The sequence below is a fragment of the Cervus canadensis genome, chromosome 2 (genome assembly GCF_019320065.1).
Source record: "Cervus canadensis isolate Bull #8, Minnesota chromosome 2, ASM1932006v1, whole genome shotgun sequence".
NCBI lineage: Eukaryota > Metazoa > Chordata > Mammalia > Artiodactyla > Cervidae > Cervus > Cervus canadensis.
The window spans coordinates 43,735,851-43,753,269 of NC_057387.1; the positions used below are offsets into that span (position 1 = coordinate 43,735,851).

The following is a 17,419-nucleotide window of genomic DNA, read 5'->3' on the forward strand; positions in this document are numbered from 1 at the left end:
TCTTTGCTCACTTTAATTGGGTATTTATTTTTTATTAGTTTTTTAATTTGTTTTTTATTAGTGAGTTGTAGATATTCTTTATGTATTCAAGTTGGAGATTACTTAACTGGTTTCCTCCTGGGTTGGTTTCCTCCTAGGTTGTCTTTTAACTTTTCTGATGGTATTCTTTTAATTTTGATGAAATCCAGCTTATCTTTTTTTGCTGTTGCTTGTGCTTTGTTGTATTATATAAAAACCATTGCATAACCTAGTCATGAAGATTTACTCCTCTTTGTCTTCTAAGAGTTTTATAGGTTTAGCTCTAAAATTTAGATCTATGATCTATTTTTCAGTTCAGTTCAGTTGCTCAGTCATGTCTGACTCTTTGTGACCCCATTGACTGCAGCACACCAGGCTTCCCTATCCGTCACCAATACCTGGAGCCTGCTCAAACTCATGTCCATTGAGTCAGTGATGCCATCCAACCATCTCAACCTCTGTCATCCCCTTCTCCACCTGCATTCAATCTTTCTCAGCATCAGGGTGTTTTCCAATGAGTCAGTTCGCATCAGGTGGCCAAAGTATTGGAGTTTCAGCTTTAGCATTAGCCTTACAAAGAGTATTCAGGACTAATTTCCTTTAGGATTGACTGGTTTGATATATTTGATCTATTTTTAATTAACTTCTCTGTATGGTATGAGGTGGAGATTCAGCTGCATTCCTTTGCCCGTGAAATTTGGCTATTACTGCATCACTTGTTGAAGAGAATGTTCTTTACCTCCTGAATTCTTGGAACCCTTTTAAAAATCAATTGAACATAAATACAAAAGTCTTACTGGATTCTCAATTCATTCCATTGAGGTATATTTTTATCATTTTGCCATTACCACTTTATCTTGATTACCATAGCTGTGTGGTAAGTTGTGAAATCAAAAAAATGTAATTCTTCTAAATCTGTTATTTTGCAAGATTGTTTTGGCTATTCTGATTCCCTTGGATATTCATATGAATTTTAGGGTCAGCATGACCATTTTAGCAAAGTACAAGTCAGCTAGGATATTTAGAGGGATTGCATTGAGTGTATTGCTATCCTGACAAGAAACTTTCCAACTTATTATCATGGATTTAGTTTCCATTTTTAAGTCTGTCTTAATTTTTTTCATCAGAAAAAAATTCTGTTTTCTACAGAATATATGTTTTACACTTTTTTAGTTAATATAATTTTAAGTATTTTTGATGCTCTTGTGAATATAAACATTTTCTTGATTTTATTTTTGGTTTGTTCATTGCTAATAGATAGAAATACCAATTAATTTTTATGCATTTATGTTATATCTTTATGGTTGCTGTGTTTCTTGTGTGTGTGTTGAAAGTGTTAGTCATTGAGTTGTGTCCAACTCTCTTCAACCCCATGGACTGTAACCCGTCGAACTCCTCTGTTCATGGAATTCTCCAGGCAAGAATACTGGAGTGGGTTGCCATTCCTTTCTCCAGAGGATCTTCCTGACCCAGGGATCAAGCCCAGGTCTCCCGCATTCTAGGCAGCCTTTTACCATCTGGGGCACCAAGGCAGCTTGTTAGTATTCTCCAGAGAAGCCGAATATATCATATATAGATAGATAGATATATAGATATACATATGAAATCATTGTATATATCATCAATGTCCCAGCTCAACCACAAGAGACAAGTTTATCCTTTCTCCACCATTTTTATGCTCTTCAGGTCCTCAATGGATTGTATGTTACTTACCCACATTGGGGAGAGCAATCTACTTTACTGAATCCACCAATTCAAACTAATTTCATATAGAAACACCTTCATACCCATGCCTCAAAGTAATGCTCAACCTAAGCATCCCAAGGCACAGTCAAATTGATTCATAAAATTAAAGATAACAGTGCTAATAATTTTTAATAGAATTTATTAGGATTTTCTATGTGAAAGATTATTTTATCATTTGTTGTTGATTTGCTCAGTCATGTCTGACTCTTTGTGACCTTATGGACTATAGCATGCCAGGCTTTGCTGTCCTTCACCATCTCCCAGAGCTTGCTCAAACTCATGTCCATTGAGTCAGTGATGCCACCCAACCATCTTGTCCTCTCCCGTCCTCTTGTCCTCCTGCCTTCAATCTTTCCCAGCATCAGGGTTTTTTCTAATGAGCCGGTTCTTCACTTTGCATTAGGTGGTGAAAATATTGGAGCTTCAGCTTCAGCATCAATCCTTCTAATGAATATTTAGGATTGATTTCTGTTAGGATTGACTGGTTTGACCTCCTTGCAGTCCAAGGGACTCTCAAGAGTCTTCTCCAGCACCACAGTTCAAAAACATCAATTCTTTGGCACTCAGTCTTCTTTATAGTCCAACTCTCACATCCATACATGACTACTGGAAAAACTATAGCTTTGGCTAGACGGATCTTTGTTGGCAAAGTAATGTCTCTGCTTTTTAATATACTGCCTAGGTTGGTCATAACTTTTCTTCCAAGGAGCAAGCGTGTTTTAATTTCATGGCTGCAGTCACCATCTGCAGTGATTTTGGATCCCCCCAAAATAAAGTCTTTCACTGTTTCCATTGTTTCCCCATCTAATTGCCATGAAGTGATGGGAACAGGTGCCATAATCTTTGTTTTTGAATGTTGAGTTTTAAGCCAGCTTTTTCTCTCTCCTCTTTCACTTTCATCAAGAGGCTCTAATTCCTCTTCACCTTCTGCTGTAAGGGTGATGTCATCTGTATATCTGAGGTTATTGATATCTCTTCCAGCAATCTTGATCCCCGCTTATGCTTCATCCAGCCTGGCGTTTTGGATTTTGCATTCATCGTAAGTGGAAATAATTTTACTTCTTCCTTTGCAATCTGAATAGCACTTACTTCTCTTGCTTGTCAAATTACCTGATAAGATTTTCTGCACTGTGCTAATTAGAAACTCATCCTTTGTTCCTGATCTTTGGGAGGAAGCATTCAGTTTTCAGCATAAAATAAGATGTTAGCTGTTGAATTTACGTAGAGGTCCTTTATCAGAGAATAAGTTGATTTGTGTTTGTGGTTTGTTGTGAGTTTCTACCATGAGTTGTGTTGGAGTTTGTCAAATGCTTTTCTGTATCTTTTGAGATGATTGTGTGAATTTTATTCTTTATTCTATTGATACAGTGCATTTGGCATAATAAATTAATCTTGCATTTCTGGGTTAAATTAGATATGTATACTTTGGAAGTATTTGTTAAGAATTGATATACATATTTAAATATTTTATAGAATTTATCATTTAAACCAAATCATCTTCAAATGCTCTTTTAGTCAATTTTGCTATTTAATGAGTTTTTATTTATTAATGGATGATGTAATATCTTTGGTTTATTTTCTGTACATGCTCTTTCTATATGTTTAAGAGAGTCCAATGTTAATTTTTGAAAATTAAATATTGTCAGTTAAATGCTTTATTATTGGTCCTTATTAGTGATACTAACATACTGTCACAAAGATATTGGTAAATGTGACCAAATTTAGAGAAAGAAGCAGATCTTAATCTTTTGAATTAAGAGTACAAGACATACCTCGTAATTTTAAAATGGACTGATGGAAAATCAAAACTAAAGAAACTATATAAACAAAAATCATCAGATGGAGTATAAAGAAAAATCTAATGGGCTTGCTGTCTACTTTCCTAATTATAATGAAAAGAGCTTTGTGTTTCTTTTACATTGTGGTATGTGCTATAATTGAAAAATAATATCATAACAAAATTTTATAATCTATTGAGTAATGAGCAGTTGGATTTCATATGAAAGTATACCTTAGTAGTTAAGAGTATATAGCCACAATATGGCTTTGGATTCTGACTCTGCCACTTATATACTGTATGATCCCTTGGAAAATTATTTACCCTTTATACTTCACTTTCCTTATTTATAACTTGAATCTCATAACACATTTCTATTAGGTATTCAGAAAATGTGTATTGAAGAGGCATTTACATGTTAGATGTGACTGTTGGTTGCTAAGTAGACACTGAATAAGAGAAATATTGTTAATCCACCTTGGATGCTGTTAAAACCATGCATTTAGATCTATTTTTAAATGTTTCATTCAGTTATGGAATGTCAGTTTGATTATTTTTTAACTAATTACAATATTATGATTGTATTTTTATTGTTTCATGTCTTTTTGCCTGAATTTTTATTTAAAATTTAATTAAAGGTTTTATATGCTAACATTACATTCTGTATCACCTTTGGGTCTGCTTCATTAATTTATTTTTTATCTGGTTATCAAAGATTTAATTCTATTTTTTTCTCATGCCTAAAATTTTTTTCTTAAGTGCTAGATATATTAAATAAGATGATTGATGTTAAAAACTTAAATAAAGATCTGGTAAAGTGTCAGAAATGTAGCACAGAGTTAATAAATAGTAAAGATTATTGCTGTTCTTTATTATCCTCAATATTTTATCTAGGAATTTGTATTTCTGATTGAAGTTAGTCGTGGAAGTAATGTATGTTTTCAAAGACTTTCAAATGTACTTTAAGTAAAAGCTGAAAAAAATAAATGCATCTATTTCATATTGTTAAGTACATTCTTCCTTATCTTCTTTTAAAATGTATTTTAGAGTATTTTTTTGTGAAATGGACAAAGAATTTTATTACATTTCACCTATTATTAACATATAACATTGTATAGCATATTTGTTACAACTAATGAAACATTATTAATGTGTTATTGGTGGTGGTTTAGTCACTAAGTCATGTCCGACTCTTGCGATCCCATGGTCCGTAGCCTGCCAAGCTCCTCTGTCCATGGGATTTTCCAGGCAAGAATATTGGAGTGGTTTGACATTTCCTTCTCCAGGGGATCTTCCCAACCCAGGAATCGAACCTGGGTCTCCTGCATTGCAGGCAGATTCTTGACCGACTGAGCTATGAGGGAAGCCCAATATGTTGTTATTATTAACTAAAGTTTATATTTTCTTCAGATTTCCTTCATTTTTACTTCATGTCCTTTTTCTGATCCAGGATCCTCTCTAAAATAACAGATTACATTTAGATGTCACATCTCCTTGGGGATCTTTTGACTGTTACAGATCCTCAAAATTATCCTTATTTTTGACAAAATACTTAACAGCTTTGAGGCATACTAGTCAAATTCAATTTTAAATTTTCATGAAAGGAACACATATCTCTGAAATGTTCAACGTATTGTTCATCATTCAGTAAAAATGATGTATTTGTATAATTTATGAACAAGTAGGATTCCAAAAATTCTTAATGAAACGCAAAATATTCTAGTCTATAATAGTCAAATGTGTGGAAGGGAGTGATGAGTGATGAGTGATGAACTTAACAGTCTAGTCTTGTATAATGAGTTTCATCTACATGTTTGGTTAATAGATTGTTGAGGATGATACTCAACACAAAAGTGTCACAATACATAGTATCCATGGCCAAACCAGATAAATTGAATGGAAAGAGAGCCCTGGCCACCCTTCATGTAGTTACATGGAGTACATCCTGAATTACCAGAGCATAATTTTTTTTTCTTTAGTTTTAAGGTTTAGGTTTTAAGCCTGTTCAAGCAATCTACTTAACTAACTTTTGTTAAAACTGAAAAGAAATATTTGTAGCAGGATAGAATTAGATGGTCTACTTTAAATTCCAATTTACCAAATTTCATTATTCATTATTAATATATATATATGGGATACGTGTATATTTTACTATGCTAACTTGATAGCTTCTGATGTTAAAGACTAGTATAACCTCTGCATCTTATACACTGATTTAATAGAAAAAAGCCATCATAATTTGAATGTTAAGAGGTACATTGTTACATAAAAACATTTTATTTTTGCAGAACTATTATGGAGCTGCTAGGATGATTTTTTCTGACAACCCACTTGGTCTGACCTGTGGAATGGTATGCCCCACCTCTGATCTTTGTGTAGGTGGATGTAATTTGTATGCCACTGAAGAGGGACCAATTAATATTGGTGGATTGCAGCAATATGCTACTGAGGTATGTAAGATGTACAATTGTTTTTTCTATCCCTGAAGCACGAAAATCTTAAAATAACTTTAATCCTTGAAGCTTTGTTGATATCCAACATTTTTAGTGTGATATACAGCTACAGTTTAAGTATTTTGTGCCATAAATGATGTTTTTATTCAATGACTTGGCTTCAAAAATGAAATTTCTAAAACCATATGTCAAATTAATTGTAATCCCAGAAGGTTATTAAAATACTTTCACTGAAAGTTATATAAATTGGAGTATCTGAAAATAGAATTTATTCATTAACTTTACGTTGGAGTGTGGCTAGGGGGTCCCATTATGGGAAAAAAATAAAAACTATCTTACTTAACTGGTTCTTTTTCCTGAAACCATCTTTAATCTTCACAGCTTGAAAGAATACATCAGCATTCTTCTACAATATATTTTGAGTAATAGAGGTTATAGAATTATCAAAAACCCTCAAACTGAATAATATTTTTTAACATTAGATTTTGTGAACTTATGGATTGAAAGCAGTTGTGTTTTTTGGATGCAAATTTATAATGAAATAATATGAAAACATTTTGTCCCTATTTTTCTTGTAAGTTTGGGCCATGTCTTTCTTTTTTAATGAATCCTTTTTAAATGACTTTGAAGCTCTGGGACATCTTATTCCTTCTGGGGCCTCCTTTTCAGAGTCAACTACCAGATCAATTCCTATGTATCATTTAAATGATCAGCTTATATGGAGGTTACAGTAGAATTTTGTAATCCTTGGGGTCTGTTTGGCTCGAAGACCAAATTAAACAACCTGTCAACACTAGAATTTTAATTAATGACTTCTCTGTCTGATGTTGTCAACTCAAACACAACATATTCTTTCTTTTTAGGACCCTTCTCATAATATCCCTCAAGCTTAAGTCTTACTTTGCTTTTAGTAATAAATCAGGTTTTTATTCCCTTCCTGCTTTCTGACAGGTTAATTCTAAGGAAGGGCTCCTGGGAGTGAGAAAATAGAAACAATTTGAGGTTGTGAGTTGTTGCAATAAATTCTTGGATTTAATTTCTTTTCCTACCAAATTCAAAATTGCATTAGTTTACCTGACTAGCGCAAGGTATGATCTTTACAACCTGAGACAATCCCTAGTTGATGGAGAAGATTCACTTGAATTCTTCCACATTTTTCTTTGGGGACTCATTGTCTCTTCATTAAAATGGGGCAGGCTTGCAAGGATGTAGTAAGTAAAAGGTCACACAGTATCTATATAAACTAACACTGCATTTCAAAGCAAAATCAGTAAAATAATGTTATTTGTCTGTGGTTTGGACTAGAGAGGGAGGGAGGAAGGAGAGGGGAGAAGGGGAAAAGAGAGAGAGGAAACAGTGAAGGGGGGTGGGGAGAGCGGAGAGAAAGGGAAACACCATTCCTCGGAGAACTCTGTTTGTTTTAATGGGGTTGTACCTCTGCTTTCCAAAGCAAAGTCTATTTATTTCAGACATAGCATGGATTAGGATGGCATTAGATGCATTTTAAGAGTCTCATGGAATTTAGATAGGAATGTATCTTCTTATTCCATTCCATTTATGCTTCTTATTACTGTGGCTTCAAATATATCTATCAAATTATAAATAAAAATCTCCCAGTGGAACTACAGGGGAAGGCTTTTCATTGTTTTTGTTTTTTAAGTTGACCACTTAGGGCAATTTATTTTTTAGAGAGTTCTGTCAAAGGGTTGTTTACTTAAATTTACCCAACTGTCAAAGTTGTTGTGAAGGTAAGCAGTAATGGATTCACAGATATAGGAAACAAACTTGTGGTTACCAAAAGGGAGAGGGAATGGGGGTAACAAATTGGGGATATGGGATTAGCAGACACAAACTGCTATATATAAAATAGAGCAGCAACAAGGATATATTATATAGCACAGGAAATTATTATTTTATAATAACCTAAAGTGAAGTATAATCTGCAAAAATACTGAATCACTGTGCTGTATCCTGAAACTAGGGCTTCCTAGATGACTCAGTGGTAAAGAATCTGCCTGCCAATGCAGGAGACGGAAGAGATGCTAGTTTGATCCCTGGGTTAGGAAGATCCCCTGGAGTAGGAAATGGCAACCCATTCCAGAATTCTTGTCTGGGAAATCCCATGGACAGAGGAGCCTGGAGGGCTACAGTCAGTGAGTTCTAAAAGAGTTGGACATGACTGAGCATGTACACACACACATAACCTGAAACTAACACTAAATCAACTCAATGAAAATAATAAGCATAATGCAATGAATTAATTGACTGCCACTGTAAATAGTATAACTTTAAAAAATAATTCTAAAATAAAAATATTAAATAATGTTATAAATAATAGTATGCAAATACCATTACTCTTTCAAACTACTAAACTATTGATAGGAGTACTTAAGTAAAAACTGAACATGATGCAAATAATTTGATGTTTGTTTGATAAAATAATGATTGATTTTTGACTTTTAAAGAATTATAAATCTATTTTTCAACCATATTAAGCAAAGGTTAGGAGAGCAGACTAAAGTAGTATGGTATTTTTCAAAAATGTTTTTCCTATAATTTATATGTGTATATATTCCTATAATATCTATGTGATATTTGAAATATCAACTCCATAGTCTACCTTTAAAATTTAAATCCATACCTTAGATTATACCTTTCCATTTAAACATGGGTGTATGATTTAGAACATGTAATAGAAATGTAGGTAGTATTTAGTAGAAAAGGAATAAATCACATAAAGGATAGCATGGGGAGGATCAGGAGACCAGCTACTTTAACTACTTTTGTTTTGTCCTATATTGTCAATCCTATGCTGTCCCCACATCTGCAGTGACTTTGCTTCATACACTTTTGCATACATGTGACACAGACAGGCTACAGAGTAATTCCAATTCTCTCTAGGGGGCAGTTTTTTCTTAGTTCAATTAAGTGTAACAATAGTGCTTCAATAAACAACAATAAATAATTTGGAAATAATAGCTTGCTGTGGATTGTCTTATCAATTTCATCAGGGTCTTAAAACTTCTCTACATAGGTATAATACTTGAAATTTTTATTATAAAATGTCTTTGATCATTTAGTTGACTTCTTAAGAAATCATGTATTTATCACATTTAATTAACCAACTAGACTCTCATTGTCTCTCAAATTTAACTAATGAATTGCTGCAAAAGGATAAAGAAGAATGCATCTTTCTACTCATTTCCCAAAGTTTGAAAAATAACTATAAATAGAGAATTAACTGCATGTCGAATCACTTCCTTTCCACTGATGTTAAAGAGTTTTGGAAACAATTTAGAAAAATTAAAATTCCAAGGTTCTAAAGTTTGACTTTAAATCTTAAAATGAATGAGGCTCAGAGGATTAGTACTTAAGATTGCTGCCTCAATTATGAATTTTTAGGAATACATTAGATTATGAAATTGGTATCAGAAAACAGTACTTGTTTTTCACAGTAAATATTCTGTGGGATTATATTAATACCCATTAAACATACTGTTTTACATGGCATATACTCCTTGCACTGTACTTTGAATTTACTTTTTATACTTTTGGTTAAGAACAGAGCTGAGTTATTCTTTAGATTTTTCTTTAACTATATTTTTCAGGTCTTTTGTATCAGCTCTCATTTGAAATACCCTATTTTTGTCCCATCATCATATGCTATTTATACACTATCATTTGCTATTTGAATTTATTTCTATATTTTATTGAATAGGCATAGTTCAAATCAAATTGACCAATGCTTATAACATAATAAAAAAAATACACTGATATAGTTCAAATCATCAGGTATTATGAGGCTACATTAAGAGGCTACATTAAGTAAATTAGTAAAATTATTTGATTGACATCAGCATGTTTTGTTAAATGCTGCAGTCAATAGTTTAAAGAATTGTGAGTGAAGAAGGAACATGATTACATGAGTTAGTGATTATTTTAGTAGGACAAATATCCCTACGGTATCTTCAACTTGAACACGGAGTCACTAAAAGCTTTAAACTTTTGATTTCTACAGTTATATTGGCAGAGGATATAGAGACACATGTATTCTAATAAATAATAGAATATTATGTCTGTTTTCAAATAATGTATTTTTGTGATGCATCTTCCCATCTATCAAATAGATAAGTATAGAAGAAATTAGGGGTAGTCCTCATATTAACACCAACTATTGCAAAAAAGTGCATAAACTGAAATGTAAGATTAGGTATACTCTATGTCTTATGTCAGTTGCTTTATAAGCTAATCATGCAAAAGACTGGAAGAATGAATAACACTGTTAACAATTAATGCAGTGCAGCAGAAGCAAACTGGCACCATCCGAAGAAAACTGGCTTCTATGAACACCAAGTGTATTATTACACTCCCAGTTGGTAAGGATTTAATTAATCTAACAAACACTGATTGAGCATTGATTAGAATTAAGCATTGTTGTAGGCTGCTTCTACATACTACATGTCCTGAAATTCCGTAGTGACTTGATAAGACTTATGCATTGACATCAGCATCTTTAGACTAATAATCCAATCTCCATTAATATTCTTTGGTTCCGGAGGTGAGTAGACCTTAGTACAAAAAAACGGGATCAGATGGGGGAAAATGTAGTCATAATACTGTCTACTTGCATAGTGCCTCAATGCTTTTTTGTAATATCTCATTTAAAAATATTGATAACCATTAAGACATGTAAACTTGCTAATGTTTTCCCCATTTGGAGCTTAAGGAAATGAAGGATCAAATGCTTCTAAACTTATAGTTAATTAGACAAACTCCATTTGCCCTGGACAATGTTAGGTACTGTACTTAGAACTTGACTGATAACTCAGAATAACCCTCTAGATGAATGTTATCATCCTCATTTTATGTATGAGTAACAAGAGGCTCCGGAGAAGGCAATGGCAACCCACTCCAGTACTCTTGCCTGGAGAATCCCAGGGAGAGCAGAGCCTGGTGGGCTGCCGTCTATGGGGCCGCACAGAGTCGGACACGACTGAAGCGACTTAGCAGCAGCAGCAGCAGCAGCAAGAGGCTCACACAAGTTCGCATGTAATAAAGGGCAGATATAGAGTACAAAGCCTCAAATTCCTTGAATTTCACAAACCCTCACTTGCCCCACCTAATATTAGGTCATTATTACAAAGTCAATGTAAACTTGAATTTTCTGGCTGCAAGCTCCCAGTGTTACACCTTGTTGTCTCAACCACAAATACCTCAGTTACTGTACCTCGTTGCTGTTGTTAGTCGCTAAGTCATGTCTGACTCTTCTGTGACACCACTGACTGTAGCCCTCCAGGATCCTCTGTCCATGGGATTTCCCAAGCAAGAATACTAGTGGGTTGACATTTCTTCTCCAAGGGATCTTCCCAACCCAGCAGTTGAACCCAGGCTCTTCTATGTGCAGAGGATTCTTTACTGCTGAGCCACCACAGAAGCCAAAATGAGGTCGCTACATCATTTTCTGTTATACAAGAATCAACTATATTAAACTAGGTTGTGTAAGACAAATACATATGGCTTAGTCATTTTCTTTATTTGTGTATGTTACCAGAAAGCTTTTGGTTTTTCTTTTTCCCTTGTCATTGAAGGATTATTATACAGCCAGTATTCTGGTTTTGTGGGGCCTGAGATGATAAACTTTGAGTCCCTTCTTTGAAGAATTACACAAAATAGTACTATATACATCAATGCAGGACCTTGGAAGAGGCCTATGCAATTGAGAGTCCTGAAGTTTAAGCTTTTAAGTTCATTAGGACTTAAGTTTTATGTTCGTTAGGAAAACCTAAGCTTGATTTTGTGATAACTGGTCTATAAGTAAATTTAAGAATGTGTCTATCACCTTTATGTCCCAGTTTGGCAAAGTGGTCAGTAAGATCTGCCGGTTCCTGTGCCTGTTAAGATACATTATCATGATAATGGAAAATAACAATTTTTGTGGATAATGATACTTATGGCTAATATTTTTGCAGTTCATCTATAAATGGAATATGGATTAGTAATAGTCATTAGATTGATAGCTCAAACTTTATTGTCCCAAACATATCATCTTTGATAAAATTTCTTAATACTACTCTTATCTTAAAAGTGTTATCAATAGCTTATGAGTACTGTTCACGTAAAAGAAAAAAAAATTTCTGAAAGAAATAAGATGTACATGAATATGCATTAAACATTAATAAAATCAATAGTTCATATCAATAAAATCAAGAGCTTGGCTCTTGGGGATGCAAACGCAAGTAAAATTTGTTCGGGCCTCATTTGTGTCTCCCCTTTCAGTCTTAATGAAGTGATTAATAGGGAGGAAAAATGTCTTGATAGCTTTAAATATTTGATATTGTTTTCCAAAAATCTTTGGAAATCTATTAAATATCCTCAGTGCTGGCACAGTGATGGATAATAAAACTGCATGACTGGACAGATTGCTAGATGATTTTTATCACAAAATTTTAGTTTGACTTAAAACTATACATTAGTATCTAGAATTTTAACACATAAAAAAATAAGTTTCAGTGATTTGGGGCAATAATATTGAAATTTACCAAAACTGCATGGTTCTTAAGGTTATTTGCTGTGAAAGTTTTTGAATTTGTTCTTTATAAGTTCAAAAATATATATACTCCTGGGGGCACCTTACTGTGTAGATGGCTGGACTGTCACTGATTTGAATCTAGAACTTAAAATATGTAGTTTTTCATAAATATATTTGATGGATAGTATTATAAAGGAGTTTACAGCAGTAGTAATGTATCAGCATGAATACTTGTAAGAACCATGATGCTGTGAGTTAGATTTAAATACCCGTTTGCTCCAAATGGTAATGATAAATGACACAGAATAAGCACACAAGGAAAATGAATAGCTGAAGTATAAAAATGAAGATAAATACCTTTTTGGGCCAGAAATGGTATAGAAATGTTGTTATTGTTGGTTAGTCACTAAGTCGTGTCCAACTCTTTTGCGACCCCGTGGACTGTAGGCCTCCGGGCTCCTTCATCCATGGGATTATCTCAGGCAAAAATTGTGGAGTGGGTTGCCATTTCCTTTTCCAGGAGATCTTCCTGACTCAGGGATAGACCTTGCATCTCCTACTTTAGCAGGTAGTTTCTCTACCACTTAGCCACTAGGAAAGCCCCGGTATAGAAACATTCAACAGTAGATAGAGGACTTGGGCCACTGTCCTCTAGTCTCTACATAAGCAAACCATCAGGGGCTGCTGGGGAGTTTGACTGCTATGGGGTAGTAGGTACCAAAAGCTTTATGCATGGTAGAGAACTGGATTCACCTACCCCTGGTAGAAAGTTTGAAAAAAAAAAAAAAAAAGAATAGGACTTGCGCTGGCATGAAGCTGCAGAGAGCTATGTCCCAGTGTTTTGGGCATGTGCCTAGTGGCCCAGTAACTTGCTTCTATATTGTCTGTAAGTATTACCTGGAGACTGGGGCTCTGGGCCTCCAGTAAGAGACTTGGTTCTGCAGTGGTGGAGAGGGAGAGGAGTGATACTGGGTGGAAGCTATTGTGTACTTGATGTAAGAAGCAGGAGGGTTAGTGCAAAAACAGAAAATTTTCTCTCAGTGCTAAGTCTAAAACCTAAAGTTCAAAACAACGTTAGAAAAACTAGTTCAACCAGTTAAAAAAACTAGTTAACTAGGGATAGTCAAAAGACTCAAACTACAGATGATTTTAACCTAATGAAACCAAATAATACCATATTCAGGCCTTTTAAAATAAATAGAAAATAATATCCACATAAATAAGGTAAAATTATTAATAAAACAATGAATTTTATATGAAATAGTTGATTAGAAATATTCACTGAAATAAAAATACTAGTAAAACTTTAAATTTAGAACTGGATTAGAAATTGGTGTAGAGCAGTCTTAAAGCAGTCTTAAGGCAGTCGTGGTAGAGGATTTTCCAAAAGAAAGGGAAGATATAAGTTCCTCATTTAGAACATGATTGTAATATTGTGAAATGCCAAGGTTCTTGAAAGAATCAACTTCTAGGGAAGGAAAAAAAAGATTATTCTAAAATAAACAATCTGCCCTCAGACTTCTCATTAGTATCCATAGATGTTAGAAGCCAAGAATACAGTGTTTTAAAGGACTAGGATAAAGAGCTGTATTTCTCCCTTAACTATAAACATGAATAAAGATATTGTAAACATTTAAAATCTAAGGTGGTTTGTCACTCACCTTATTATAAGAATTCTTAAAAAAGTTATTCTTCAGCATGATTGATACAAACTTGGAATGAAAGAGGGATGTAAGAAATGATGATGGCAAGGAAACCAGAAAAATATGCTTATAAATAAAATTAACTATTGACCATAGATAAGAATGACAATTCATTTTGGGGTGTGAAAAATAAAGACAGAGATAAAAATTTTACATAAAATTGACAAGGGAGGTGTTTGAGGTGGGGGGTCAGGGGTCAGGTAGTCAGGGGTGCTAAGGGCCTTTTGTGTTGAGAGAAGAGAAATACTTGATAACTTGGAAATATGTTTTTTAAAACATTGAAATATCTGTGTTAAAAATTAAAAGGTAAGCCAGAAAGATAAAGACCATTACAGTATACTAACACATATACATGGAATTTAGAAAGATGGTAACGATAACCCTATATGCAAAACAGAAAAAGAGACACAGATGTACAGAACAGAATTTTGCAGTCTGTGGAAGAAGGCGAGGGTGGGATGTTTCGAGAGAACAGCATCGAAACATGTATATTATCTAGGGTGAAACAGATCACCAGCCCAGGTTGGATGCATAAGACAAGTGCTAGGGCCTGGTGCACTGGGAAGACCCAGAGGGATCCGGTGGAGAGGGAGGTGGGAGTGGGGAGCGGGATGGGGAATACATGTAAATCCATGGCTGATTCATGTCAATGTATGACAAAAACCATTACAATATTGTAAAGTAATTAGCCTCCAACTAATAAAAATAAATGGAAAAAGAAAAAGAAAAAAAAAACCAAAACAAACAAGAAGTTAAATTTATAAAATAATTGCAAAGAATAGGAATTTTCCAAAAGAATGTGTTAGAAAAAATAAAAAAGTGAAAGAATAAAAAAAAATTAAAAGGTAATCACATAAAATATAGAAATACAATTTGTCATTTGTAAACAGTCATAGAAACAAAGATGGCTGAGATGGTAGAAAACTTAATCCAGTGAGAGACAGAAAAGGGAAAATAAAATAAAAAATCAATAGCGTGAGGAGCAAATACAAAGCATAGGAAACAGGAAACACAAGGCAGATAGAAGAAATTAATGCAAATATATTATTAACCACAAAACTTACTTTTATCAAGTTTGCCTATTAAAACATAAGAGGCTCTATTATGGATTAAAAATAAATACTTTAAACAACTATAAGATGTTTAGAAGAAAAAGACATTATTGTAGCAAACTTGAAAATAATGTGGTTGAAAAAAGAAATACTATGCAAATACTAACCATGAAAAGTTAATGTAGTGGTATTTATATGTAACAAAAGTGGAGTTTTAGGGACATATATTAATAAAAATAAAGAGAAAAATAAGTAATGAAAAGAATAAACATTCTTAAAATTACATATACATTACAACATGGCCTTAAAATTTTTAAGAATAATTTGAATTAAATTTATTAGATTGATTTAATGAATGTATAAAAGTTTCTGTATCCAACTAATACAGAGTGAGTGTAACCTTTTCAGGCACCTGTGGAAAAAACATTTATCCAAATTGATCATGTACTTTCAGAAATATATATATATGTGTGTGTGTGTGTGTGTGTGTATATATAGTTTTCAGTTAAATATGTACAGACTATATTTTTTTCTACAACACAACTAAATTAGATATTAAATATCAAAGACAGAAGGAGAAGGGGATGACAAGAAGAGGAGATGGTTGGATGGCATCACCAACTCTGGACATGAGTTTGAACAAGCTCCAGGGATTGGTGATGGACAGGGAAGCCTGGCATGCTGCAGTTCATGGGTCTCAAAGAGTCTGACATGACTGAGTGACTGAACTGAACTGAACTGAACTGAAGATATCAAAATATTATCAAAATGAAGGCAGTAACAACAGATTTAAAGCGCATTTGTAAATAATGCATGGTTTGAAGAGGTTGTCACAAAAGAAATTATAAAATATTTAGACTGAATAACACAATTTCCATGGACAACCTATAAAATGTAACCAAAGTTATTTTTAAATGAAAATTTGTGATTTTACATGTCTATAACAAAAAAGATAAAGATTATATATAAATAAGCAGGTTTCATTTCAAGATGTTAGAGAGGAAACAGGTGGGGGAGGGATGTTTTAGTTGCAGTGGATTGGTAAATTATGAAAAAAATGTAAGAAAGATAATGTAAATAATACAAATGAAAACAAAAATGATGATGGCCTACAAAGAAAACCTGACTTTGAAAATAGATTAGTAAATGATTACCTGGCATATCATATAGTAACCTGTACATTTCAGTTACAGCTGCCTTCTAATTACTGTTCTTTTATAATTTTATTGAACTTCTTATAAGTAGTTAATCATACTTAAGTAGTTAATCATTTTTCTAGAAAAATCATGTTAGCAAGCAATTGGAGCTGATAGAATGGGGGAAGATCTCTCTAGTCTACCATGTCTCCATCACTCTCTATTGCCTTCTTGCTCTCCTTTCATCCCCAGCAAGCTGTGAGACGGATTGCCTGGCCCCCGACAGCTTTATTTTCCAACCCCAGCATTGAAAATATATTTGAGTGACTAACTAGATGCTTGCAGTGTCTGGGTGCTAAGGACACGGTGATGAACAAGATAGGAATGACACTAACCCTCAGGTAGCTTATTGCTTCCTGAGAAAGACAGACTATTCAGCAAACTATAATGAAGTGCCGAGGGGAGCAGTCAGACAGTACTGTGGGAGCCAGTAGCTAGGAAAGCTAACAGATTTCCTAACCTATCGGGGAGGGTAAGCTGAGTTGAGGAAGTGAAATTGAAACTGAGTCCTGTACATCAGGTCCAGTAAAGTGAGGAATAGGCGAGAATTCAAGGCACAGAGAACAGCATGAGCAAATTCCTGAAGGCACATAAGTGTTTGTACTGATTAGTTTGAACCTGCATATGATTTTAGATCAGTGAAGTTGCTCACAACCAAAGTATACATACCTATGCTTTCAAATTGTTTTTTGTCAACTGTTTATTTCAGTTGTAGCCTTAAAGCACAAATAGAACACATAGCCTAATCACAATAAAAATATGAACCATAATGTAATAGCAGTAATTTAAGAATCAGTTCTGCTGTGCATAAAATGAACAATTGTACCTCACTTTGAAGTGTTTGGGAGGCTGAAGATATAAAGGGTTAAGCACTCAGGAGAGTGCCTTATAGAGAGAAAGGGTTAACCCCTGGAGGTTATCATTGATTTACTCAATCTTCACAAT

At 33.8% G+C, this 17,419-nt stretch overlaps 1 protein-coding gene across 2 annotated transcripts in view; it reads left to right on the forward strand.

The window, feature by feature from the left end:
• Window positions 1-17,419, forward strand: part of DPYD (dihydropyrimidine dehydrogenase) — an 882,445-nt gene that overhangs the window by 232,581 nt on the left and 632,445 nt on the right. For both annotated transcript variants that reach the window (XM_043460573.1, XM_043460572.1), the window contains exon 5: window positions 5,830-5,991. In XM_043460573.1, coding sequence (XP_043316508.1) covers window positions 5,830-5,991 — 162 coding nt within the window. The remainder of the gene's footprint in view (window positions 1-5,829; window positions 5,992-17,419) is intronic.